General features: G+C 46.5%; 2 protein-coding genes across 2 annotated transcripts in view; one reads left to right on the top strand and one right to left on the bottom strand.

The window, feature by feature from the left end:
* The first annotated feature begins 9,461 nt into the window (after positions 1 to 9,461).
* Positions 9,462 to 12,843, top strand: LOC144483732 (uncharacterized). Its single transcript, XM_078202271.1, is given in 4 exon segments — positions 9,462 to 10,839; positions 10,901 to 10,928; positions 11,789 to 12,749; positions 12,751 to 12,843. Coding segments are annotated over 4 exon segments (2,460 nt in total).
* A 9,560-nt stretch (positions 12,844 to 22,403) lies between these two features.
* LOC144483733 (uncharacterized) overlaps positions 22,404 to 25,470 on the bottom strand; it is a 103,778-nt gene continuing 100,711 nt past the window's right edge. Inside the window, 2 exon segments of the mRNA XM_078202272.1 lie at positions 22,404 to 23,357; positions 23,443 to 23,478. Of these exon segments, the coding sequence (XP_078058398.1) occupies positions 22,532 to 23,357; positions 23,443 to 23,478 (862 nt within the window). The 3' untranslated portion in view covers positions 22,404 to 22,531.

Here is a 25,470-nt window from a genome sequence, read left to right on the forward strand (position 1 = left end):
CTCCCAGTTTTCTCCCTCCCTCTCCTCTGTCTGGGTTCAGTTCTCCAGCTCCTGTCTGCAGACTGACAATAAAACCAATGGGTCTTATTGGGGGTGTTGGGGCCTCCAGCGGGTGTTTGTGAATCCTCCCCGCCCACCTCCCAGGGTTTCCTTCCTTCCCAGAGATCAGAGTCCTCATTGATTTGAGGCCAAAGTGTAACCTCTTATTTACTGTCCCCCTTCCCCATCCTCTGATGTGAACCATCCTCCAGTGGCTGAGCCAGGATGGGGCCGTTAACCTGGGCCTGTTCCCGGGAGGGAGGGAGGGAGGGAGAAGCCCCGCAGCTGCAAACCAGGGAGCTGACAATGATTCTGAAGGGTTTGCGGATCCACAAAGTGTTTCCAAATCCTCCCAGCCACCGCCTAACGCTGACTCCGCTTCTCCGGGACAAACAAGCGCCAAGGACAGCAATGACAATGCGCATGCTCCAGATCACAATGCCCGGGGACTGATTGACGGCTGTTCCGGGCCAATAGGAAGAGGGGGCGGTGCTGGAGGACCGAGCGGGAATGGCTGGTCCTCCAACCAATCGGAGTGAATGAGGGGCGGGGCTGGAGGACCGAGCGGGAGCGGCTGGTCCTCCAACCAATCAGAGTGAATGAGAGGCGGGGCTGAGCCCGGATCTCTCTCATTGGCTGAAACTCTGCATCATTGTGAAAGCTGCTTTGTGTCAAACTCCAGGAGAAAACTGGACCTTTCTGTTTGTGGCTTCAAACAGATGAGCGGAAAGGAAGGGATCTGGAAAGCAGCAGACACCAGGTTATTCTGGGAGAAATAGCACCTCTGCAATGTCAAGTGTTAGAGCTCCGAAAGCTTGTGTGGCTTTTGCTACCAAATAAACCTGTTGGACTTTAACCTGGTGTTGTTAAACTTCTTACTATGTCAAGTTTTACACAGCACACGGGCAGCCTGTGGTTTCACCCTGGATGGAGAATCTCCGAATTGCATCATTCAAATCACTCCATGGAATTCTCAGGAACCACATTGTTTGTTTGGAGAGGAAGGCTTGTAGTACAGTTAATGAAAAGCAGCACACAGCTAAACACAGAGGCCCACACACTCTCTCCCGCAGTCACACACAAACGGACATCTTCTCAATGCACAGGAACCCACGTATATCAACAGGTACATGCACACAGGATATATGCAGATATACTCCACGATACACACATACACTCATGGATACACTTACTCACACACAAATATACACACGGGACACTTACTGTCCTTTGGGGCGGACAACGCTCACCCATCTGTCTAATATTCGGGATAAAGCCACAAAGTTCAAGAAATTTCGGGAAAAATGACCCTCCAAGGACAACGAGCAGTCTTGACCATCCAATATTCTACCTTCTTCTCTGAAACAGAATCTTACATTCAGCACAGAAACAACAACAAACACTAACATTGAACATTCCGTTCCCACCCTATGTTATCAGGCCCATTTGGAGATAGTAGACAATGCAGAATATCTCAGGATAATTGCAGCCACTAATTTTCCTTTTGTAATTACAGAAATGCTCATCCTCTCATATTGATCATCTAGTTGTTGAAGGAAATAGTGATCGTCTCGTTATTGAAGGAAATTCTAAGACAGTTTACAAGGAGAAACAAAATCTCATGTTATTGTAACTCTGCAGTCCAATATTCCCTTGGCCCTAATCCTTGCTGCTCGAATCTGATAGGATTAGATGTATTGCACAATACCTAGCAGGTGCCATTGACATTGTACATCTTCGCTATCAATAATACTCCTAACTTAGTATCATCCACAAACTTACTAACCATGCATTGTACATTCACATCCAAATTTGTTTTGATTTGATTGGATTTATTGTCAAATATATACAGTGAAAAGTATTGTTTCTTGCGCGCTATACAGACAAAGCATAACATTCATGCAGAAGGAAAGGAGATAGTGCAGAATGTAGTGTTACAGTCATAGCTAGGGTGTAGAGAAAGATCAACTTAGTGCGAGGTAAGTCCATTCAAAAATCTGATGGCAGCAGAGAAGAAGCTGTTCTTGAGTCGGTTGGTATGTGACTTCAAGATTTTATATCTTTTTCCCGACAGAAGAAGGTGGAAGGTGGACACTGACCTACACAAGAAAGCCAGATACGATCGAAGGAGATCCATCAAAGATGTGAAAAGACAATACCAGACCAAGTTAGAGTCCCAGGCTAGCCACACCGACCCCAATTATGGCAAGGTCTGCAAGACATAACAGGCTACAAGATGAAGGCATGTAAAATTGCCGGCTCCAACGCACCCCTCCCTGATGAGATCAATGCATTCTACGTCCGTTTTGAGAAAGTGGTCAGCGAGAGCATGCCCTCCACCCTGGAAGCCCTGGATGAACCTGTATCTGGGGGTCACCACTTCAGATGTCAGAGCAGCTTTCTTGAAGGTCAACCCACGGAAAGCAACTGACCCAGGTGGGGTACCCGGAAATGCACTCAGATCCTGCATGGATTAGCTGGCAGAGGTATTCACAGACATCTTCAACCTCTCTTTACAAGAATCTGAGGTCCCCATCTGCTTCAAGAAGATGACCATAATCCCGGTACTTAAGAAAAATCAAGCAGCATGCCTTAATGACTATCGGCCGGTGGCTCTGACATCCATCATTATCAAGTGCTTCGAAAGGTTAGTCATGGCACAAATCAATTCCAGCCTCCCGGACTACCTGGATCCACTACAGTTTGCCTACCACCGCAACAGGTCCACAGCAGATGCCATTTCCCTGGCCCTACACTCAATCCCGGGACACCTAGATAACAAGGACACCTATGTCAGACTCCTATTTATTGACTACAGCTCAGCCTTCAACACTATTATTCCCACGAAACTCATCTCCAAACTCCGTGGCCTGGGCCTCGGCACCTCCTTCTCCGACTGGATCCTGAACTTCCTAACTCATAGACCACAATCAGTAAGGATAGGCAACAGCACCTACTCCACGATCATCTTCAACACTGGTGCCCCACAAGGCTGTGTTCTCAGCCCCCTACTATACTCCTGATACACCTATGACTGTGCGGAGAAATTCCCCTCCAATTCAATTTTCAAGTTTGATGATGACACCACCGTAGTGGGATAGATCTCAAACAATGACAAGACAGAGTACAGGAATGAGATAGAGAATCTGGTGAACTGGTGCGGCAACAAAAATCTCTCCCTCAATTTCAACAAAACAAAGGAGATTGTCATCAACTTCAGGAAGCGTAAATGAAAACATGCTCCTTTCTACATCAATGGGGATGAAGTAGAAAGGGTCGAGAACTTCAAGTTTTTAGGTGTCCAGATCACCAACAATCTGTCCTGGTCCCCCCATGCCGACACTATAGTTAAGAAAGCCCACCAGCGCCTCTACTTTCTCAGAAGACTAAGGAAATTTGGCATGTCAGCTACGACTCTCACCAACTTTAACAGATGCACCATAGAAAGCATTCTTTCTGCTGTATCACAGCTTGGCATGGCTCCTGCTCTGCCCAACACCGCAAGGAACTACAAAAGGTCGTGAATGTAGCCCAATCCATCACGCAAACCAGCCTCCCATCCATTGACTCTGTCTGCACTTGCCGCTGCCTCGGCAAAGCAGCCAGCATAATTAAGGACCCCACGCATCACGGACATTCTCTCTTCCACCTTCTTCCTTTGGGAAAAAGATACAAAAGTCTGAGGTCGTGTACCAACTGACTCAAGAACAGCTTCTTCCCCGCTGCTGTCAGGCTTTTGAATGGACTTACCTTGCATTAAGTTGATCTTTCTCTACACCCTAGCTATGACTGTAACATTACATTCTGCACCCTCTTCTTTCCTTCTCTATGAACGGTATGCTTTGTCTGTATAGCGTGCAAGAAACAATACTTTTCACTGTATGTTAATACATGTGACAATAATAAATCAAACCAAATCAAAATCAAATCAAAGAGGGTATGCCCGTGGTGCGCGGGGTCCTTAATTATGCTGCTGCTTTGCCGAGGCAGCGGGAAGTGTAGGCAGAGTTAATGGATGGGAGGCTGGTTTGCGTGATGGATTGGGCTTAATTCACGACCTTTTATAGCTTCTTGCTGTATTGGGTGAATAACAAGGCTCCCAACACCGACCCCTGAGGCACGCCACTAGTCATAGGCCTCCAAAGATATGAAATACATTCAGGGCCAGAAAGGAGAAGTTTGTTTTTCAGAGTGGAGGGAAGTTTTCAGCAGTGTGACCCCCAGGGCTCAGTGTTGGCACCATTGCTCTCATTGATACATATTCATACCTGGACTTGGAACACAGGACAGAACTTCAATTTTTTCACAGGATTCAAAACTCAGATATACGAGAAATAGTGAGGAGGATAATAACACTTCAGGAGAACATAGAGAGATTGGAAGAAATGGAAAAATAGATGGAAAGGTTAATAACAAACTTCAGGAGGACAGAGACTGGGGAAAATGGAGATATAGGAAACAGTGAGGAGAACAGTAACAAACTTCAGGAGGTCAGAGAGATTGGCAAACCTGGCAGACACATCGCAGATAGAACGTATATATCATACTGCTTGGAACATCTTACATCCTTAACAACTCTGGGAACATTGTCTGTATGATCAGGATGGTGCTACATAAAGCCAATGGGAAATTGATTTAGAAATAGTCTAGGGAAGAAAGCAATAGGGGAAACAGCAGTGAGAGAAACAGCAGTGAGAAAGGACACATGAACACAAGACTGAGGTTGGTTGACTGCTGGAGTGATAAAAAACTGGGTGACATGAAATATCGATCATTAATAGTACTGGAATAAATGTGTCTTGGAGACAATTAGCTAAAAAAAATGATTAAAATACATGTGCGATGTAATAAACATGGAATATACAAACAAAGTGCATTTATTGTGTTTTCCTAGCTGAGGGTGCCAAAGGATCTGCAGTTTCACAATCAACACTGTTACGGAATGTTTTACACCATTTTTCAGTGCCATTGATTTATGTCGGTAAAATCTGTGCATTTCTGTGTTGATTATATGGGAATAACAGCAATGTTTTGGGATTAAATTGGAGACACAACTATCAAAATGTCAGCAATCAGCTATTTTAAGATAGGGACAATTAACACTCCTTTGAAACGTTTTGATTATTGTTCAGGTGCTATAAAAATGCAAGTAATATCCTGTGGAAAAAGACTGAATTCCCTGTCTGAGCTCAGAACAGACGATACAGTCACACAGCAGATTGACCACTCAGCAGCTGAATGTGGGAAGAGAAGCACTCGATCATCCCATTTACTGACAGAACAGCTGTTGGAGAGAGACCACTCACATATTTCACGTTAGTGAGCTCGTTTTGTTATTTTCCCAACTGTTCACACATTAAGGATTCAAAGGCTTTCATGCATGGACAGCATATTCTTATGGGAGAGACGCTGTTTATATGTTTCAAGTTTAAAGTTTGTTTATTAGTGTCACAAGTAGGCTAACATCAACACTGCAATGAAGTTACTGTGAAAATCCTCGAGTCGCCACACTCCAGCGCCTGTTCAGGTGCACTGAGGGAGAATTTAGAATGGCCAATGCACCTAATCAGCACGTCTTTTGGACTGTGGGAAGAAACCAGAGCACCCAGAGGAAACCCACGCAGACACAGGGAGAACATGCAAACTCCACACAGACAGCGACCCAAGTTGGCAATTGAACCTGGGCCCCTGGTGCTGTCAGGCAGCAGTGCTAACCACTGTCCCATGTATAGGTAGAGATTCACTTGTTAATCACACCTGCCGAAATATTAGTGAGTTCATTTGTGACTATCATGGATGTTTACAATTATTTCCACCGTTTTGCTGATTCTCGATTTCTGACAGTTCCAAGCCCCCTTCTTTGAACTTGGATAATAGACCTTGCATTTTAATTTCTATGTTCCCTAATTTTATTAATGGTCCTTCAGCGCCGTTTTTCACCCAATAATCACAGAGAAATCACTCCAACTCGATTTTCAAGTTTGCTAATGAACCTCAGTAAAGCCAAAGAAAAGCCAAGCAGCATGCCTTAATGACTATCATCCAGTGGTTCTGATATCCATCATTATGAAATGCTTTGAAAGGTTAGTCATGGCACGAATCAATTCCAGCCTCCCGGACTGCCTGGATCCACTACAGTTTGCCTCGCACCGCAACAGGTCCACAGCAGACGCCATCTCCCTGGCCCTGCACTCAACCCTGGAACATCGAGATGACAAACACACCGATGTCAGACTCCTATTTATTGACAGCTCAGCCTTCAACACCATTATTCCTACAAAACCCATCTCCAAACTCCGTGGCCTGGGCCTCGGCTCCTCCCTCTGCGATTGGATCCTGAACTTCCAAACCCATAGACCACAATTAGTAATGATAGGCAACAACACCTCCTCCAAGATCATCCACAACACTGGTGCCCCACAAGGCTGTGTTCTCAGCCCCCTATTACACTTCTGATACATCTGTGACTGTGTGGCCAAATTTCCCTCCAACTCGATTTTCAAGTTTGCTGACGACACCACCGGATGGTGGGTCGGATCTCAAACAATGATGAGACAGAATACCGGACTGAGATAGAGAATCTGGTGAACTGGTGCGGCAACAATAATCTCTCCCTCAATGTCAACAAAATGAAGAAGATTGTCATTGACTTCAGAAAGTGTAGAGGAGAACATGCCCCTGTCTACAGCAACAGGGACGAAGTAGCAAGGGTTGAGATCTTCAAGTTTTTAGGTGTCCGGATCACCAACCTGTCCTGGTCCAACACTATAGTGAAGAAAGCCCACCAACTCCTCTACTTTCTCAGAAGACTAAGGAAATTTGGCATGTCAGCTACGACTCTCATCAACTTTTACAGATGCACCATGGAAGTCATTCTTTCTGGTTGCATTACAACTTGGCATGGCTCCTGCTCTGCCCAAGACCACAAGAAACTACCGAAGATCGTGAATTAAGCTCAATCCATCACGCAAACCAGTCTCCCATCCTTTGATTCTGTCTACACTTCTGGCAAAGCAGCCAGCATAATTAATAGCCCCACGCACCCCGAACATTCTCTTCTCTTCCACCTTCTTCCGTCAGGAAAAAGATACAAAAGTCTGCAGTCACATACCAACCGACTCAAGAACAGCTTCTTCCCTGCTGCCATCAGACTTTTGAATAGACCTACCTTGTCTTAAGTTGATCCTTCTCTGCATCCTAGCTATGACTGTAACACTACATTCTGCATCCTCTCCTTTCCTTCTCTATGTATGATATGCTTTGTCTATATAGCGCAAGAAACAATACTTTTCACTGGATACTAATACATGTGGGAATAATAAATCAAATCAAAAAACTATTTGTTCTGTTCAATGGCGGGGTGTTTACCCAGCATCGCTAGCGGCGGGGAATGTCTCCTATCCACACGAGAGCACTGCGCAGGCGCAGTACTGCCCCTTGTCTGGAGCATGCGCATTGGGAGTGCTCGGGAAAGGAAGTTGCTTCTTTCTTGTCTCTACAACGGGTAAGGTAGCGGCGTGTCCGAGCGATCGTAGGGCGCAGGGGGGTGATCGGAAAAGCTTTATAAATACCAAGTGAAAGCATTAAACTCCGAATAAGAAGCTCGAGGCCAGCCCCGCGGTTGTCCGGAATCACACTGCTTCCAGCCGTTACAGACCCTGGTTCAACAGCCGCCATCTTGAGAGGGGGCAGTGTGCAGCGGTGCGCATGCGTGGACAGCCCTGTCAGCAGGAGGAGAGAATGTTGCTCAGAGTCTGACAGCTCAGAAAGAATGATCCTGTCTGTGCCAGCCAGCAAACAGCTAGCTCGCATTTTCCAGCACTTGATCCATGGCCTCGTGTGCTGTGGTGTTTCAAAAGCCGTCTACATTGAATACAGGAGTTGGGACGTCTTGTTGAATTTGTACAAGACATTGGTAAGGCCACACTTGGAATACTGTGTACAGTTCTGGTCACCCTATTATAGAAAGGATATCATTAAACAAAAAAGAGTGCAGAAAAGATTTACTAGGATTCCAATGGGACTTAATGGTTTGAGTTATCAGGAGAGCTGGATAGACTGGGATTTTTTTCTCTGGAGTGTCGGAGGCTGAGAGGTGACCTTATAGAGGTCTATAAAATAATGAGGGGCATAGATCAGCTAGATAGTCAACATCTTTTCCCAAAGGTAAAACTAGAGGGCATAGGTTTAAGGTGAGAGGGGAGAGATACAAAAGTGTCCAGAGGGACAATTTGTTTCACTCAGAGGGTGGTGAGTGTCTGGAACAAGCTGCCAGAGGTAGTAGTAGAGACAGGTACAATTTTGTCTGTTAAAAAGCGTTTAGACAGTTACGTCGATAAGATGGCTGTGGAGGGATATGGACCAAACGTGGGCAATTGGGACTAGCTTAGTGGTTTAAAAAAAGGGCGGCATGGATGAGTTAGATTCCTGTTTCCATGCTGTAAACCTCTATGACTCAATGACATACTTTTTACTTGTGAGATTTCCTGCCTCTACCACCTTTCCTCTGTTTCTCTCTCCACAGATTCTGACCAGAATTCTCTGGCCATTCATGCCGGTGGGATTCTGCATTCCTGCTGGCAGCACACCCCCGCCCATGGGTGTCCCGCCGGCATGGGGTGATGTTCATGGGAATTCCCATCGACAGCAGTGGGACCAGAGAATCCTGCTGCTAGCAAACATCGCGCCTTTTCCCGTCCGCGGGAAACACACTGCAGGAGGCCGGAGAATCTTACCCACTGTCTGACCTGCTGAGTATTTCCAGCATTTTTTCTGTTTATTTCAGATATCCAGCAGCTGCAATATTTTGATAGTATTTTATTGTAGGCATTGCTCACAGAACCAACTTTAGAAACAAGATTGACCAATTATGAAACAAAAACAAAAAGCTGGAAAATCTCAACAGGTCAGACAGCATCTGTGGAGTTGGAGCCAAAGTTTGAAACGTTGGCTCTGTTCTCTCTCCACAGATCAGCTCCTCTGATCCTTCTTGGGGGTGGAGTTTGAGGGATTGGAAGATTCTGTCAAGGTTCTGGTTAGTGATGGGTAAATAAAATCCCTATACTTCACCTCCTGCCTCTCCAACATCTTTCTCTCTCCTCCCATAGATCCAATCGTCATGTGTAGACCCACACCTCCCTTCCCTGAAGGGCATTGGTGAACCAGTTGGGTTTTTGTGAATATTGAGCAGTTTTCATGATCACGTTTTCCTCCTGCTGGCCCCACAAATTACCACATTCATTCAGCTCAATTTCTCAACCTGCCTTTGTGTTTTTGTGAACTCTCTCACTCCCTTTTTTCTGTTTTAAATCACAGGATTGTAGAAGAGGAGGATTTGCAATCAGGAAACTCAAATCAAACATCACACCAGAATCTGAGAATTGTCCAATTTGTCATAATCTGAATATCATAGGACTTTCAACATGGAAGGAAAAAGCACCATTCACAGTGGAGAGAAACTGTACACGTGTTGTGTGTGTGGACAAAGATTCAGCCAATCATCTGCCCTCTTGAAACACCAGCGAGCTCACACTGGAGGGAGGCTGTTCATTTGCAGTGTTTGTGGGAAAGGAATTACTCGATCATTTACCCTTCTCAGACACCAGCGAGTTCACACTGGGGAGAGGCCATTTACCTGCTCTGTGTGTGGGAAGGGATTCACTCAGTTATCCTGCCTGCTAACACACCAACACACTCACACTGGAGAGAGGCTGTTCACCTGCTCGGAATGTGGGAAGGGATTCATTAATTCAACTAATTTGCTGACACACCAGCGGGTTCACACTGGAGAGAGGCCTTTCACCTGCCCTGCATGTGGCAAAGGATTCATGAATTCATCCAACCTGCAGAGACACCAACGAGTTCACACTGGGGATACTCCGTTCACCTGCTCTGTGTGTGGGAAGGGATTCACTCAGTCATCCCATCTGCAGAGACACCAGCGAGTTCACACTGGGGAGAGGCCATTTACCTGTTCTGATTGTGGGAAGGGATTCACTCAGTTATCTCACTGGCTAAGACACCAGCGAGTTCACACTGGGGAAAGGCCATTCACCTGCTCCGAGTGTGGAAAGGGATTCACTCAAGCAAATGACCTACTGAGACACAAACGAGTTCACACTGGGGAGAAGCCATTCATCTGCTCTGTGTGTGGAAAGGGGTTCACTCAATCAAATGACCTGCTCAGACACGATCGAGTTCACACTGGGGAGAGACCATTTACCTGCTCTGAGTGTGGGAAGGGATTCACTCGGTCATCCAACCTATTGGATCACCAGAGAATTCACACTGGGGAGAGACTATTTATCTGCTCTGAGTGTGGGAAGGGATTCACTACCTCATCCAGCTGGCAGGGGCACAAGCGAGTTCACACTGAAGCAAGAACTTTGACCTGCACCGAGCCTGGGAAGGGAGTCACAATCTCATCCAGCCAGCAAGGACACCGGAGAGTTCAGACTGAGGGAAGTCCAGTTACCTGTACTGAGTCTGGAAAGAGAGTCATTCAGTCATCCAACCAGCAGAGACACCAGAGAGTTCAGACTGAGGAAAGTCCCGTTACCTGCACTGAGGGACGTTCAGTTACCTGCACTGAGGAAAGTTCAGTTACCTGTACTGAGGAAAGTTCAGTTACCTGCACTGAGGGACGTTCAGTTACCTGCACTGAGGAAAGTCCCGTTACCTGCACTGAGGAAAGTTCAGTTACCTGCACTGAGGAAAGTTCAGTTACCTGCACTGAGGAAAGTTCAGTTACCTGTACTGAGGAAAGTCCAGTTACCTGCACTGAGGGAAGGCCAGTTACCTGTACTGAGGAAAGTTCAGTTACCTGTACTGAGGAAAGTTCAGTTACCTGTACTGAGGAAAGTTCAGTTACCTGCACTGAGGAAAGTTCAGTTACCTGTACTGAGGAAAGTCCAGTTACCTGCACTGAGGAAAGTTCAGTTACCTGCACTGAGGAAAGTCCAGTTACCTGCACTGAGGGAAGGCCAGTTACCTGTACTGAGGAAAGTTCAGTTACCTGTACTGAGGAAAGTTCAGTTACCTGTACTGAGGAAAGTTCAGTTACCTGTACTGAGGAAAGTTCAGTTACCTGTACTGAGGGACGTTCAGTTACCTGTACTGAGGGACGTTCAGTTACCTGTACTGAGGAAAGTTCAGTTACCTGTACTGAGGAAAGTTCAGTTACCTGTACTGAGGGACGTTCAGTTACCTGTACTGAGGGACGTTCAGTTACCTGTACTGAGGAAAGTTCAGTTACCTGTACTGAGGAAAGTTCAGTTACCTGTACTGAGGGACGTTCAGTTACCTGTACTGAGGGACGTTCAGTTACCTGCACTGAGGAAAGTTCAGTTACCTGTACTGAGGGCAGTTCAGTTACCTGCACTGAGGGAAGTCCAGTTACCTGCACTGAGGGACGTTCAGTTACCTGCACTGAGGAAAGTTCAGTTACCTGCACTGAGGGAAGTTCAGTTACCTGTACTGAGGAAAGTTCAGTTACCTGTACTGAGGAAAGTTCAGTTACCTGCACTGAGGGAAGTTCAGTTACCTGCACTGAGGGAAGTCCAGTTACCTGCACTGAGGGAAGTCCAGTTACCTGAACTGAGGGAAGTTCAGTTACCTGTACTGAGGGAAGTTCAGTTACCTGTACTGAGGGAAGTTCAGTTACCTGCACTGAGGGAAGTCCAGTTACCTGTACTGAGGGAAGTTCAGTTACCTGTACTGAGGGAAGTTCAGTTACCTGTACTGAGGGAAGTTCAGTTACCTGCACTGAGGGATGTTCAGTTACCTGCACTGAGTCTGGGAAGGGAGTCATTCAGTCATCCAGCCAGCAGGGATGCCACAGAGTTCGCACTGAGGAAAGTCCAGTTACCTGCACAGAGTCTGGAAAGGGATTCATTCCATTATGTAATCTGCTGACAGACGAGCGAGACGACACTGCTGAAAGACCTTTGAAATGTCCAGACAGTGGGACTTGTTTTCAAAGTTCTGTGGAATTGGTGTCCCATCAATGTGTTCACACTGACGAGAGACTATTCAGGTGCTCTCACTGTGGGGCTGCGTTCATGCGATCGTCTGACCTCACTGAACACCAATGCACTCACTCTGGGGAAAGGCTCCTCACTTTGCCCAAGTGTGGAAAGGGATTCATTCAGTCATCCAACCTGCTGACACGCCAGCAAGGTCGCAATGTGAAGAGGCAGTTCACTTGTCCCGAGTGTGGGAAGGGATTTACCCAGTCAACCAACCTGCTGAGACACCAGCGAGTCCACACTAGAGAGAGGCCATTCCTCTGCTCCGATTGTGGGAAGGGATTCACTGAGTTATGCAACCTGATGACACACCAACGGGTTCACACTGGGGAGAGGCCCTTCCTCTGCTCAGAGTGTGGGAAGGGTTTTATTAATTCCACCAACATGCTGCGACACCAGCGAGTTCACACTGGAGAGAGGCCGTTCACCTGCCTCAATTGTGGGAAGAAATTCACTCAGTTACCACATCTACAGAGACACCAGCGAGTTCACTCAGGGGAGAGGCCATTCCCCTGCACTGTGTGTGAGAAGGGATTCGCTCAGTTATCACACCTGGTAAGACACCAACGAGTTCACACTGGGGAGAAACCATTCACCTGCTCCCAGTGTGGGAAGGAATTCACCTAGTCAAATGACTTGCTGAGACACCAGCGACTTCACACTGAGGAGAGACCATCCATGTGGCTCTGAGTGTGGGAAGAGATTCACTCAGTTATCCAGTCTGCTGAAACACCAGAGAGTTCACACTGGGGAGGTGCTGTCCATCTGCTCTGCATGAGAAAACGGATTCTCTCAGTCATCCTGCCTGCTTCGATTCACCAGTAATTTCACATTGGACAAAACCCTTTAAATGCCGGGACTGTGGGAAGTACAATAAATGTTCCTGGGAACTGCAACATCTACATGTTCATAATGATGAGATACCGTTCAGGTGCTTTCACTGCAGATGCGTCCAAGAAATCATTTCAACTTACAGTACACCGGAAATTTCACAGTGCGGAGAGCCTCCACCTGCCTTGAATGTGGGAAGGAATTTGCTTATTTATCCCATGTGCTGAGATACCAGCGAGTTCACAATTAACTACAGTGATCAGACTTTGCTGTTGATCATGTTCAGGATTGAATCATGTTCATTGGGGTCTGTTTCTGTTGACGTTAGTAAACCCCACCCTAGTTATAGGGGCTGATCCTCTTGCTAAAAGTCAAATAAATCAACTTTGCATCAAATAAGCTTGTATTCTTTTTACTATCTCCGACATCAAGTCAGAAGGTCTCTCCCCTCCCCTGTCTCCTCCATCCTCACCTCCAACAACAAGTGTGAGGAGCTCATGGAGCTTCTCTGTCACTAAGATGGAGACAATCTGATCAGCTGCCTCTGCTGCTTCCCTCCCTTCCACTGGCCCATTGGGCCGAACGGCTTCTACAGTTTCCCCTTGTCTGAGCCCTGAACCCACATCTTCCCCTAGTTTCTCTCTCATATCCCTTCATGCCCATCTTGTCCATCAGACCCACCGTGTGCTCAAAGGGCTGAATGGCCTCCCTCTGTGCTGTAACAATTGGCCATCAACCCCAAATTGCTGATCGCCAAACTTACCCACATAAACTGGGATTGTTCTCACTTTCTAGGTGTTACCCTGACTCCATTAAATATTTGAAATGGGAAACTAGCAAACAATGGTGTGTGGGTTTGTTACTGACATATTGACAGAGGTTGATTATCAGGATGGACATGAACAATCATCACACGGTGTGAATGGTCGGAGCTGGAACTTGGGCTTTGTACCCTATGGTGAAAATTTTCAGAGTGGGGGAGGGAGGGGGGCGGGGAGGAAGGAAAGTGGAGTTGGGGTTATAATCAGATCAGCCATGATCATATTGAATGATGTAATAGCCTCGAAAAGCTGGGTGGCCTGCTCCTAATTCGTATGTGCATATGTACTTTTTCAGAGAATCCCTACAATGCAGAAGGAGGCCATTCTGCCCATCGAGTCTGCACCGACCACAATCCCAACTAGGCCCTATCCCCACTTACCCATGCTAATCCCCCTGACACTAGGCTCAATTTAGAATGGCCAATCAACCTAACCTGCACATCTATGGACTGTGGAAGGAAACCGGAGCATCCAGAGGAAACGCACGCAGACACGGTGAGAATATGTAAACTCCATACGGACAATGACCCAAGGACTGAATTGAACACGGGTCCCTGGTGCTGTGAGACAGCAGTCCTAACCACTGTGATGACCTATGGTAGGATCTCATCCTCACTTTCCCACATTCAAACAAAGACTAACTGAGAGTCCATCTGTAATGGCAGCCAGATTGTCCACAATCCCCCGCGCTGTAGAAACTGTTCTATCTGCCGCAGGCTGGCCGGGTGGATGGCGCATGCTCGGTCATTGACAGGTCACAATACCCGAGTGATTGATGGCAGCTCCGGACCAATAGCAAGAGGGGGCGGGGCTGGAGTACCGAGCGGGAGCGGCTGGTCCTCCAACCAGAGTAAATGAGGGGCGGGGCTGAGCTCTGCATCATTGTGAAAGCTGCTTTGTGTCAAACTCCAGGAGAAAACTGGACCTTTCTGTTTGTGGCTTCAAACAGATGGAGCCCTGTGGGTGCGGAGCAAACAGATGGAGCCCTGTGGGTGCGGAGCAAACAGATGGAGCCCTGTGGGTGCGGAGCAAACAGATGGAGCCCTGTGGGTGCGGAGCAAACAGATGGAGCCCTGTGGGTGCGGGGCAAACAGATGGAGCCCTGTGGGTGCGGAGCAAACAGATGGAGCCCTGTGGGTGCGGAGCAAACAGATGGAGCCCTGTGAGTGCGGAGCAAACAGATGGAGCCCTGTGGGTGCGGAGCAAACAGATGGAGCCCTGTGGGTGCGGAGCAAACAGATGGAGCCCTGTGGGTGCGGAGCAAACAGATGGAGCCCTGTGGGTGCGGAGCAAACAGATGGAGCCCTGTGGGTGCGGAGCAAACAGATCAACATTCGTTACTGAGATAGATTCATTCAACACAGACAGCAGGGATTAATTCAGGAAATTACACAGTGCAGTGAGAAAGGAAATTCAGTGCCAGGTTTGAGGAGCTGGGACTTGCAATCGAAGGTTTGAAAAAAGAAAAAAACTGGAGTAAGGAAGGAGAAAATGACAATAAACTGAAGATGAATTTACATTCCTGGGTGTCCTTTATCCCTAATTTTAATCACTCCACCATTGGTCGCCGTGTTTTCAGCTGCCTGGACCCCAAACTCTGGAATTTCCTCCCTGAACCTCTCCATCTTTCCACTTCACTTTCCTCCTTAAAGACTCTCCTTATAACTGATCTCTTTGACCAAGACTTTGGATCATCTGACCCAATATGTCCTTATGGTTCTGTGAAACTGCTTAGGACATTTTATTAAGTGAAAAGCTCACTACAACTAAAAGTGAGATCTGATCACTTGCTGAGTGAGTCTGTGTAAATATAGCTCAGATAGACACAGCTTGTGTCAGAGTTTAGTGAGATCTGATCACTTACTGAGTGAGTGAGTCTGTGTAAATGTAACTCAGACACAACTTCTGTCATAATTCAGTGATATTTAATCACTTACTGTGTGATATACATATATATCAATTGCATCGCTATGTCAAAACATATACACAGATATATGAATTAGGAGCAGGAGTCGGCCACTCAGCCTGGTCTGCCATTCAATAAGATCATGTCTGGTCTGATTGTAACCTGAACTCCATAAACCCACCAACCCCAATATCCTTTCACCTCCTTATTTATTGTTACGATCCTTGACCAGACCCCAGGATACAAGGAGAAATCCAGTTAAAATAGATAATATTTGAGACAAGACATTTAAGTATTATAGAATCCCTACAGTGCAGAAGGGGGCCATTTGGCCCATCGAGTCTACACCAATCACAATCCCACCCAGGCCCTATCCCCGTAACCCCACTAGCCCTGCTAGACCCCTGACAATAAGGGGCAATTTAGTATGGACAATCGACCTAGCCTGCACATCTTTGGATTGTGGGAGGAAACCAGAACACCCGGAGGAAACCCACGCAGACACGGAGAGAACGTGCAAACTGCACACAGACAGTCACCCAAGGCTGGAATCGAACCTGGATCCCTGGCACTGTGAGGCAGCAGTGGCTAACCGCTGTGCCACCGTGCCGCCCATGTTTAGCAAATGAATAAAGGCACAAGATTCCACAGATTCAGAACAAACAAAATAAACTTTACTATGCAAGGTAGGAGAGGTAAAAAATTTACAATATGTATTTTATTCTCTGACATTCATGGTAAATGAGGTACATGTGAATTAACAAACTGTGGTCGGACACATCACACTGTAAAATAAAATGACAGATGCAATCAAAATCAATTCCATGGATTTCTCCACGACCTTTCCAGACATCAGACCCGCTGTGAGTCAACCAATCTCACGAAAGCTTTACCTTTCTCATGAGGGTTTTCCAACAGCATCTTTGAATATCTCTCCATGGAATTGTCTCTAAACATTACTCCCAGTCAGATGCTTTTAATAATTGCCCACCTCAGAGTGTTTCAATCTCAGCTCCTGAAATTCCTTCTCCCTGGATTCCGGAGTGCACTCAAACACCAGCTTTCAAACATATTTTGAGATCTCTTGTCGTGCCAAGCAGAATATCTCTGCTCCAAAGGGGTACCTTTGCCCCAATGGCCCTGGTGCAGTGAGTTTGGTTAATCATCGGAATGTGACGCATGGTGTGAGCATCTGAACGGTCTCTCCTCAGTGTGAACAAGCTGATGATGCCTCAGGTCCCAAAAACTTCCAAAGCACTTCTCACAGTCTTGGCATTTAAAAAGTCTCTTCCCAGTGTGAACTCGCTGGTGGGTCAGCAAGGTAGATGAACTAGTAAATCGCTTCCCACAGTCGGGACAGGGGAATGGCCTCTCCCCAGTGTGATTGCGTCGATGAATTTCCAGCACTGACAGGTAACTGAATCCTTTCCCACATTCCCATAGTTTCTGCCCAGTGTGACTTGTGTTTCAACAGGTCAGACGATTGGTGGAAGCCACTTCACCAACTGTCAGAATGAACATGGTTCAGTCCTGGATATGATTAACAGCAGCAATAACAGCAGAATCCAATCCCTGTAATCACTTGTGAACCTGCTGGTGTCTCAGCAGGTGGGATGAATCACTGAATCCTTTCCCACACACAGAGCAGGTAAATGGCCGCTCCCCAGAGTGAACTCGCTGGTGTGTCAGCAGGGTGGATGAGTGAGTAAATCTCTTCTCTCACTCTGAGCAGGTGAACGGCCTCTCTCCCGTGTGAACTCTCTGGTGTCTCAGTAGGTGGGATGAATCACGGAATCCCTCCCCGCACTCAAAGCAAGTGAACGGCTTCAGCCCAGAGTGAACCCGCTGGTGTTTCTGCAGATTTGAAGACTGAGCGAATCTCTTCCCACACTGGGAGCATCTGAATGGTCTCTCTCCGCTGTGAACCCGCTGGTGTGTCAGCAGGGTGGATAAATCACTGAATCCCTTCTCACACTCTGAGCAGGTGAACGGCCGCTCCCCAGTGTGAACTCGCCAGTGTGTCAGCAGGGTGGAGGAGTCTTTAAATCCCTTCCCACAGTCAGAGCAAATGAACGGCCTCTCCCCAGTGTGAACTCGCTGGTGTCTCAGCAGAAGAGATGGATTAGTGAATCCCTTCCCACATTGAGAGCAGGTGAATGGCCTCTCTCGACTGTGAACCTGTTGGTGTGTCAGCAGTGTGGACGACTGAGCAAATCCCTTCCCAGACTTGGAGCAGATGAATGGTCTCTCCCCAGTGTGACTGCGTCGATGAGTTTCCAGCTCAGACGGGGACCTGAATCCCTTCCCACAGTCCCCACATTTCCACGGTTTCTCCATGGTGCCGGTGTCCTTGTGACTCTCCAGGTTAAACAATCAGTTAAATCTCACATGGAACACGGGTACAGTCTCTCCCGCTGTGAATGCTGCGATGTTTTTTCAGACTGTGTAACAGGTTAAAGCTCTTTCCACACTCAGTGCACTGGAACACTCTCAATCGGGTGTGTGTGTGTCTCGGTGCTTTTCCAGTCACACTGATGTTAGAATGGCCGATGGTTTCACATCCCAGTGAATTGAGTGGCTCAGATCTTGATGTTTGTTTTGAGATTTCTGTCTCAAAATTCTCCCCTTCTAATATCCTGTAAAAGGAGTTCACAAAAGTCACCACTATTAGTGTAGGATAAAAATTCAGAACAGACAGTTTTAGTTTCTCTGGAACAATCTGTCCTCTCATTCCCCCAAAGCTGTAAATCTGTCTATTTTTCCTCCATTCTCAGTCTGCTGTCCCTCCAACACTCCTGAAGATGCTAATTCATGTTGATTGACAGATCAATACATAATGCTTCCTGTCCTCAACACAGAGACCATAACATCATGGAAAGTAGGAGGAATAGACCATTCAGCCCATTGAGCCTGCTGTTCCATTCAATAAGATGATGGTTGATCCGATTGTGCCCTTAACTCCACGTTCCCGCCTGTCGGCCATAACTCTTGTAGATAACAATCTGCCTAACTCAGCCTGATGCAGCCTCCACTGCTCCCTGGGGAAAATAATTCCAAAGACCCCCTGAGGGAAGAAATTTCTCCTCCTCTCCATTAGAAATGAGAAACCCTTTATATTTGGCATTCTGCCCATGTGGGGAAATAACCTCTCTTCATCTGTCAAGCTACCTTGGGCAGCACGGTGGCACAGTGGTTAACACTGCTGCCTCACAGTGCCAAAGATCCATGTTCAATTCCCGGCTTGGGTCACTGTCTATGCGGATTCTGCACATTCCCCCCGTGTCTGTGTGGGTTTCTTCCAGATGCTCCGGTTTCATCGCACAGTCCAAAAGACGTGCTGGTTAGGGTGCACTGGCCAAACAAAATTCTCCCTCAGTGTACCCAAACAGGCACTGGAGTGTGGCAACTAGGGGATTTTCACAGTAACTTCTTTGTAGTGTTAGTGTAAGCCTACTTGTGACACGAATAAATAAAATTTAAACTTAAAAAGATTACCCCTCATTCTTCTAAACTCCAATGAGTACAGGCTCAACCGTTCCCAATAACACAACACCTTCCCAGGTATTAGACTGGTGATCCAGTATAACGTGGGAAAATGTGAACTTGTCCACTCAGACAGAAAGAACAGAAAAAGCAGCAGCTTATTTAAATGAATTGCAGAACAAAGAACAATACAGCACAGGAACAGGCCCTTTGGCCCTCCAAGCCTGCACCGATCATGTGTTCCTAACTGGACCATCCGTTTGTATCCCTCTCTTCCCAGTCTGTTCATGTGGCTATCTAGATAAGTCTTAAATGATCCTAGCGTGTCCGCCTCAACCACCTTGCTTGGTAGTGCATTCCAGGCCCCCACCACCCTCTGTGTAAAAAACTTTCCCATACTTATCTGTATTGAACCTTGCCCCCCTTACCTTGAACTTGTGACCCCTTGTGTTTGTCATTTCTGACCTGGGAAAAAGCTTCCAACTGTTCACCCTATCTATGCCCTTCATAATTTTATAAACTTCTATTAGGTTGCCCCTCAAACTCCGTCTTTCCAGGGAGAACAACCCTAGTTTACTGAATCACACCTCATAGCGCATACCCTCCATACCAGGCAACATCCTGGTAAACCTTCTCTGCACTCTCTCCAAAGCCTCCACGTCCTTCTGGTAGTGTGGCGACCAGAACTGGACGCAGTATTCCAAATGTGGCCTAACCAACGTTCTATATAACTGCAACATCATATGCTAACTTTTACCCTCGATGCCCCGTCCAATAAAGGCAAGCATGCCATATGCCTTCTTCACCACCTTTTCCACCTGTGCTGCCACCTTTAAGGTTCTGTGGACTTGCACACCCAGATCCCTCTGTGTGTCTGTACTCCTGATGGTTCTGCCATTTATTGTATAGCTCCCCCCTGAATTAGATCTCCCAAAATGCATCACTTTGCATTTATCTGGATTAAATTCCATCTGCCATTTCTCCGCCCAATTTTCCAGCCTATTTATATTCGGCTGTATTTTCTGACAATGTTCATCACTACCCGCAACCCCAGCAATCTTTGTGTCGTCCGCAAACTTACTAATCAGACCAGCTACATCTTCTTCCAAATCATTTATATATATCACAACCAGAACTCTGAGGTACAGAGCAATCTGGGTGCCTTGGCAGGGGAATCACAAGTTAGTTTCCAGGTGCAGGGTTAATACTCAGGTCCATGAACTCCATCACCGTGCACCCCACAAACTTTGTCACCCTCATCAGCGATACTATCCTCCTCCCTGACCACAGGCTGAACCAGACCAATTGCAATCTTCCTTTCCTATTTGACCTCGAGTTGAACTATTGGCGACATATCCTCACCGTCTCTGATATTACTGTTTCCACCTCTAAGACAATTAGATCCATCCTGCCTCAGTTCATTTGCTGCTGGACTTCTCATCTTGCCTTTGTTACTTTCAGATTTGACTATTCCAATGCTCTTCTGACCGATCCCCCATCTTCCATTCTCCATAAACTTACCCTCCTCCAGAACTCTCTGGATGGTTGGCAGTTTAGTGGGAAAGAGTGAATAGAACGGAAGATGGGTTTCATGGACATGATCAGCTCTTGAAGGGACAAGGGGAGATGGAGAGAAACGAAAGAAAGAAGTCAGTTTAAGGCCTAGGCTGGGCAGATCTTCAGAACAATTTTGAACTTCCGGTGTAGTGGAAGAGAGGAAAGCAGCAGAGGCAGCTGATCAGATTGTCTCAATCTTAGTGACAATGGGGCAGCACAGAGGCAGAGTGGTAGCATTGCTGCCTCACAGCGCCAGAGACCCAGGTTCAATTCCAGACCAGGTGGGCAGTTTGCACGTTCTCCTGAAGTCTGTGGGGGTTACCAATGGGTGCTCTGCTTTCCTACCACAGTCCAAAGATGTGCAGGTTAGGTGGCTTGGCCATGCTAAATTGCCCCTTAGTGTCTAAAGATATGTGGGTTGGGCGTATTGCCATGATGGATGCATGGGGATAGGGCCGAGGTAATATGCTCTGTTGGAGAGTTGGTGTAGACTGAATGGGCCGAATGGCCTCCTTCCACATTGCAGGGATTCTATGATTCCATGAGCTCCTCACACTCGTTGCTTTGGCAAGAATGAAGGAGACTGGGGATACCGAGGATGTTTTAAAAAGAGCTAACTTGTGTTAGAGATATTAAAATTATTAACCACACTGGCTGTTCCAACACAAAGCTGATTTATTTTACTTTTATCCAGAATATTAACACATATGATAGGGATTGAGTTTCTCAACATCAGCAGAAACAGAGAACAAAGGTATTTTTTAAGACAAATGATAGAAAAATATCAGGAAGGTCAATGCAATAAGAAGATTGTATTAAGTAAAAGCAAATTACTGTGGATGCTTGAAATCTGAACTAAAACAGAAAATTTGGGAAAAACTCAGCAGGTTTGGCAGCATCTGTGGAAAGAGAAACAGAGTTAACGTTTCAAGTCTGTACAGATCAGGTAAGAATGGCAGATTTCCCTCCCTCAAGGACACTAATGAACCAAAGATCCAATTTCCCTCCCTGTCAAGTTGAGATTAGGGAAGGGGATCAGAGTGAAGGTGTAAGGATTATGGGTGAAGACTTGAAGAATATGAGTAGCTTCAAGTTCCTGGGGTCAGTGATGGGAGGAGATGGAAATTTGGAAATGAAGAAACAGATTAGCTCTGGCTGCAGTAATTGGAAGATGTGCAGTGGAATATTCGGTGATAGAAAATTATCACTGAACTTGAAAAGAAAGAATCTACAATCACAAAGTAGTTGAGGCCAAAGCATTGTGTGATTTCAAGAAGAAATTAGATATAGCTCTTGGGACTAAAGGGATCAGGATATTGAATTCGATGATCAGCCATGATCATAATGAATGGTGCAGCAGGATCGAAGGGCCGAATGGCCTACTCCTGCTTCTAGTTTTTATGTTTCTATGTAGTGGAGAAGAGATTGAAATGGTCTGGACATCTGTTATGGAGAGTGAGGGAGGAAATGTGGTGAGGGGAGTGATGGACATGGGACTGTCAGGAAGAAGGAGAGGAGGAATGTCTAAGACCAGATGGAAAGATGTGGTGGACAGAATCAGAAATACAGTGGGATTGGGGATTGGGAGAGGAATGGCGACTGACAGGAGGAGATGGTGAAGCAGCTTTGTGGTGATTCCAAGTACAATGGGTAGAGGAGGAAGAAAAACACCCAGATCCCAGTGAACATGGATGTGGTTAACAGCAAAACCAAATCGTGGTAGTTACTCGTGAACTGGCTGGTGTCTCAGCAGATTGGATAACTCAATGAATCCTTTCCCCACACTAGGAACAGGTGAATGCCTCTCCCCAGTGTGAATTCGCTGGTGCCTCTGCAGGTTGGCTGACTGAGTGAATCCCTTCCCACACTCAGGGCAGGTGAATGGCCTTTCTCCAGTATGTGTGCGCTGGTGTTTCAGCAGGGTGGATAAATCAGTGAATCCCTTCCCACACTCGGAGCAGGTGAACGGTCTCTCCCCGGTGTGAACTCGCTGGTGCCTCTGCAGGTTGGCTGACAGTGAATCCCTTCCCACATTTAGGGCAGGTGAATGGCCTTTCTCCAGTGTGTGTGCGCTGGTGTTTCAGCAGGGTGGATAAATCAGTGAATTCCTTCCCGCACTGGGAGCAGGTGAATGGTCTCTCCCCGGTGTGAATTCATTGGTGAACAGTCAGGTTTGTTGATCTCCTGAACCCAGTCCCGCAGTCAGTGCACTTGAATGGTCTCTCGTCCGTGTGAACGCGCTGATGGGACATCAGTTGGCTGGAACTTTTATAGCACTTCCCACAGTCTGGACATTTAAAAGGTCTCTCGTCAGTGTGAACTCGCTGGTGTATCAGCAAGTCAGATGGCCGAGTGAATCCCTTCCCACACTCGGAGCAGGTGAATGGCTTCTCCCCAGTGTGAGTCAGTTTGTGTAAATGCAGGCTGCCGGACTGAGTGAATCCCTTCCCACACTCGGAGCAGGTGAATGGTCTCTCCCCAGTGTGAACCTGCCGGTGAACCAAGAGGTTGGATAATTGAATGAATCCCTTCCCACACTCAGAGCAGGCAAATGGTCTCTCTCCAGAGTGAACTCGCTGGTGTGTCTGTAGGTGGGATGACCGAGTGAAACTCTTCCCACACACGGAACAGGTGAATGGCTTTTCCCCAGTGTGATCATGTTGGTGTGTCAGCAGGTGGGATGACTGAGTGAATCTCTTCCCACACAGAGCAGGTGAATGGCCTCTCCCCAGTGTGAACTCGCTGGTGATTCAGCAAGGTTGCCGACCAAGTGAATCACTTCCCACACTCGGGGCAGGTGAACGGTCTCTCCCCACTATGAAGTCGCTGGTGATTCTGCAGGGCAGATGAATGAGTGAATTCCTTCCCACAGTCCCCACATTTCCACACCTTCTCCCTGTTGTGACTGCGCTTGTGTCTCGACAGGCCAGATGACTGGCTGAAGCCTCGTCCACACACAGAACACACGTACAGTTTCTCTCCACTGTGAATGGTGCTTCTTTCTTCCATGTTCAAAATCCGATGAAATTCAGGTTATGATAAATTAGGTGACCCCCGTCAGATTTTGATGTGATGTTTGATTTCAGTTTCCTGACTGCAAATCCTCCCCTTCTAAAACCCTGTGACATTGATTTAAAACAGAAAAAAGGGCATGAGAGAGAACCCACAAGAACACAAAGGCAGATTGTGAAATTGAGCTGAATGAATCTGGTCATTTGTGGGGCCGGCACTCGGAAAAAGTGACCATGAAAACTGCTGGATTGTCACAAAAACCAGACAGGTTCAGTAATATCCTTCAGGGAAGGGAACCTGCCGCCTGTTCTGTGCCTTCACAAGACTCTGGACACAATGGGTGAAGAGAGATAGAGAGTGATAGAGAGATACACATAATATATACATACACACGAGAGAGATTACCCCAATACAAACTTCACTCCCTAACCGCGCCCTAATCCTTCTCCCGAGCAACTATCTGAAGTGAAATTAATTTCACAGCATTACTGCCATCCTTTACCCAAAACTGAGCTTCCAACCCTGTACCTCTAGACTTAACCACCCCATCTCTGAAATCTCCTCCATCACACAACCCCGTGAGATATCTGTACTGATCTAATTGTGGCATCATGAGTGTTCCACATTTCAATCACACCAACACTGTGAAAAAGTGTGTGTAACTGGAAAACACAGATCAACATCCAAAACCAACACCCGCCCTGATACAAGTTATTCTTAATTGGTCAATCTCTGCTTCAAGGCTCGTTTCTGGGACAAACGCCTGCAACAAAATAATAGCAAAATACTATGGTTACTGAAAATCTGAAATAAAAAGAGCAAATACTGAAAATACTTAACTTGTTCGCTGGTAACGGTGGCAAGAGAACAGAGTTAAAATATCAGGGTGTGCAGAATCCATATGGATATACAATCAGGATCAAGAGTAGGCCATTCAGCCCCTCAAGCCTGCTCCACCATTTAATAAGATCATGGCTAATCTGATAGTAACTTCAAATCTTCAATTCCAGGGAATTATGGTGCAGATTTGATGTTTAATATCAGCCAATGAGCAAAAGAGAAATGATCTCCAGTGCAGGAAAAAGAATTCCTGACCATTGGAAGATAAAGATGGTACATCAGAAGCACATAGCTGAGGGATGGGAAAAGGTGAAAGCTTCATTTAGACACAGTTGCAAGAAAATAACAGTAAAGTACCAAACACGGTTAAAATAAATCTACTACTAGAAAAATAGAGAGTCAAACAATGACAGAGGTAATCAGAGAGGGCAGAGGTGAAACAGAGCAATGGATGGATATGGATTCAGATCCAAAGGAAAGGAGTCAGACCAGCCTGAGAGATAGAACAGAGCACAAAAAACAGAGCATAGCACTAAAAGCACTGGATTGTAGATGAATGCTCAATAATACTCACTTCTGGAACTATTTGAAAACCTCCTGCTGCAGCTGGAAAGATATCAGAAGCATTGGAATCAGAGAAATCACAGACTTCAAATCTTCCAACTCCCTGTAAAAGGAGATGACAAGAGTCATGTGTCAACTGTGGTTAGAAAATAAGAGATAAACATTTTTCTTGGTTTGAGATTGCTCCCCTTTTAGGGGAGGATTATGTAAAATGGGATACGCTTACATTGGAAGTAATTCAAACAAGGTTCACTAAGCTGATTCCAGGCATGAAGTGTTTTTTTAAAATGAGGAAACATTGGGTAGGATGTATATATGCTCATTAGATTTTAGATAAATGTTGTAACTGAAGCATATAAGATTCTGTGGGTGCTTGACAGGATAGGTGCTG

Source organism: Mustelus asterias, unplaced genomic scaffold (genome assembly GCF_964213995.1).
Source record: "Mustelus asterias unplaced genomic scaffold, sMusAst1.hap1.1 HAP1_SCAFFOLD_77, whole genome shotgun sequence".
Taxonomy (NCBI): Eukaryota; Metazoa; Chordata; class Chondrichthyes; order Carcharhiniformes; family Triakidae; genus Mustelus; species Mustelus asterias.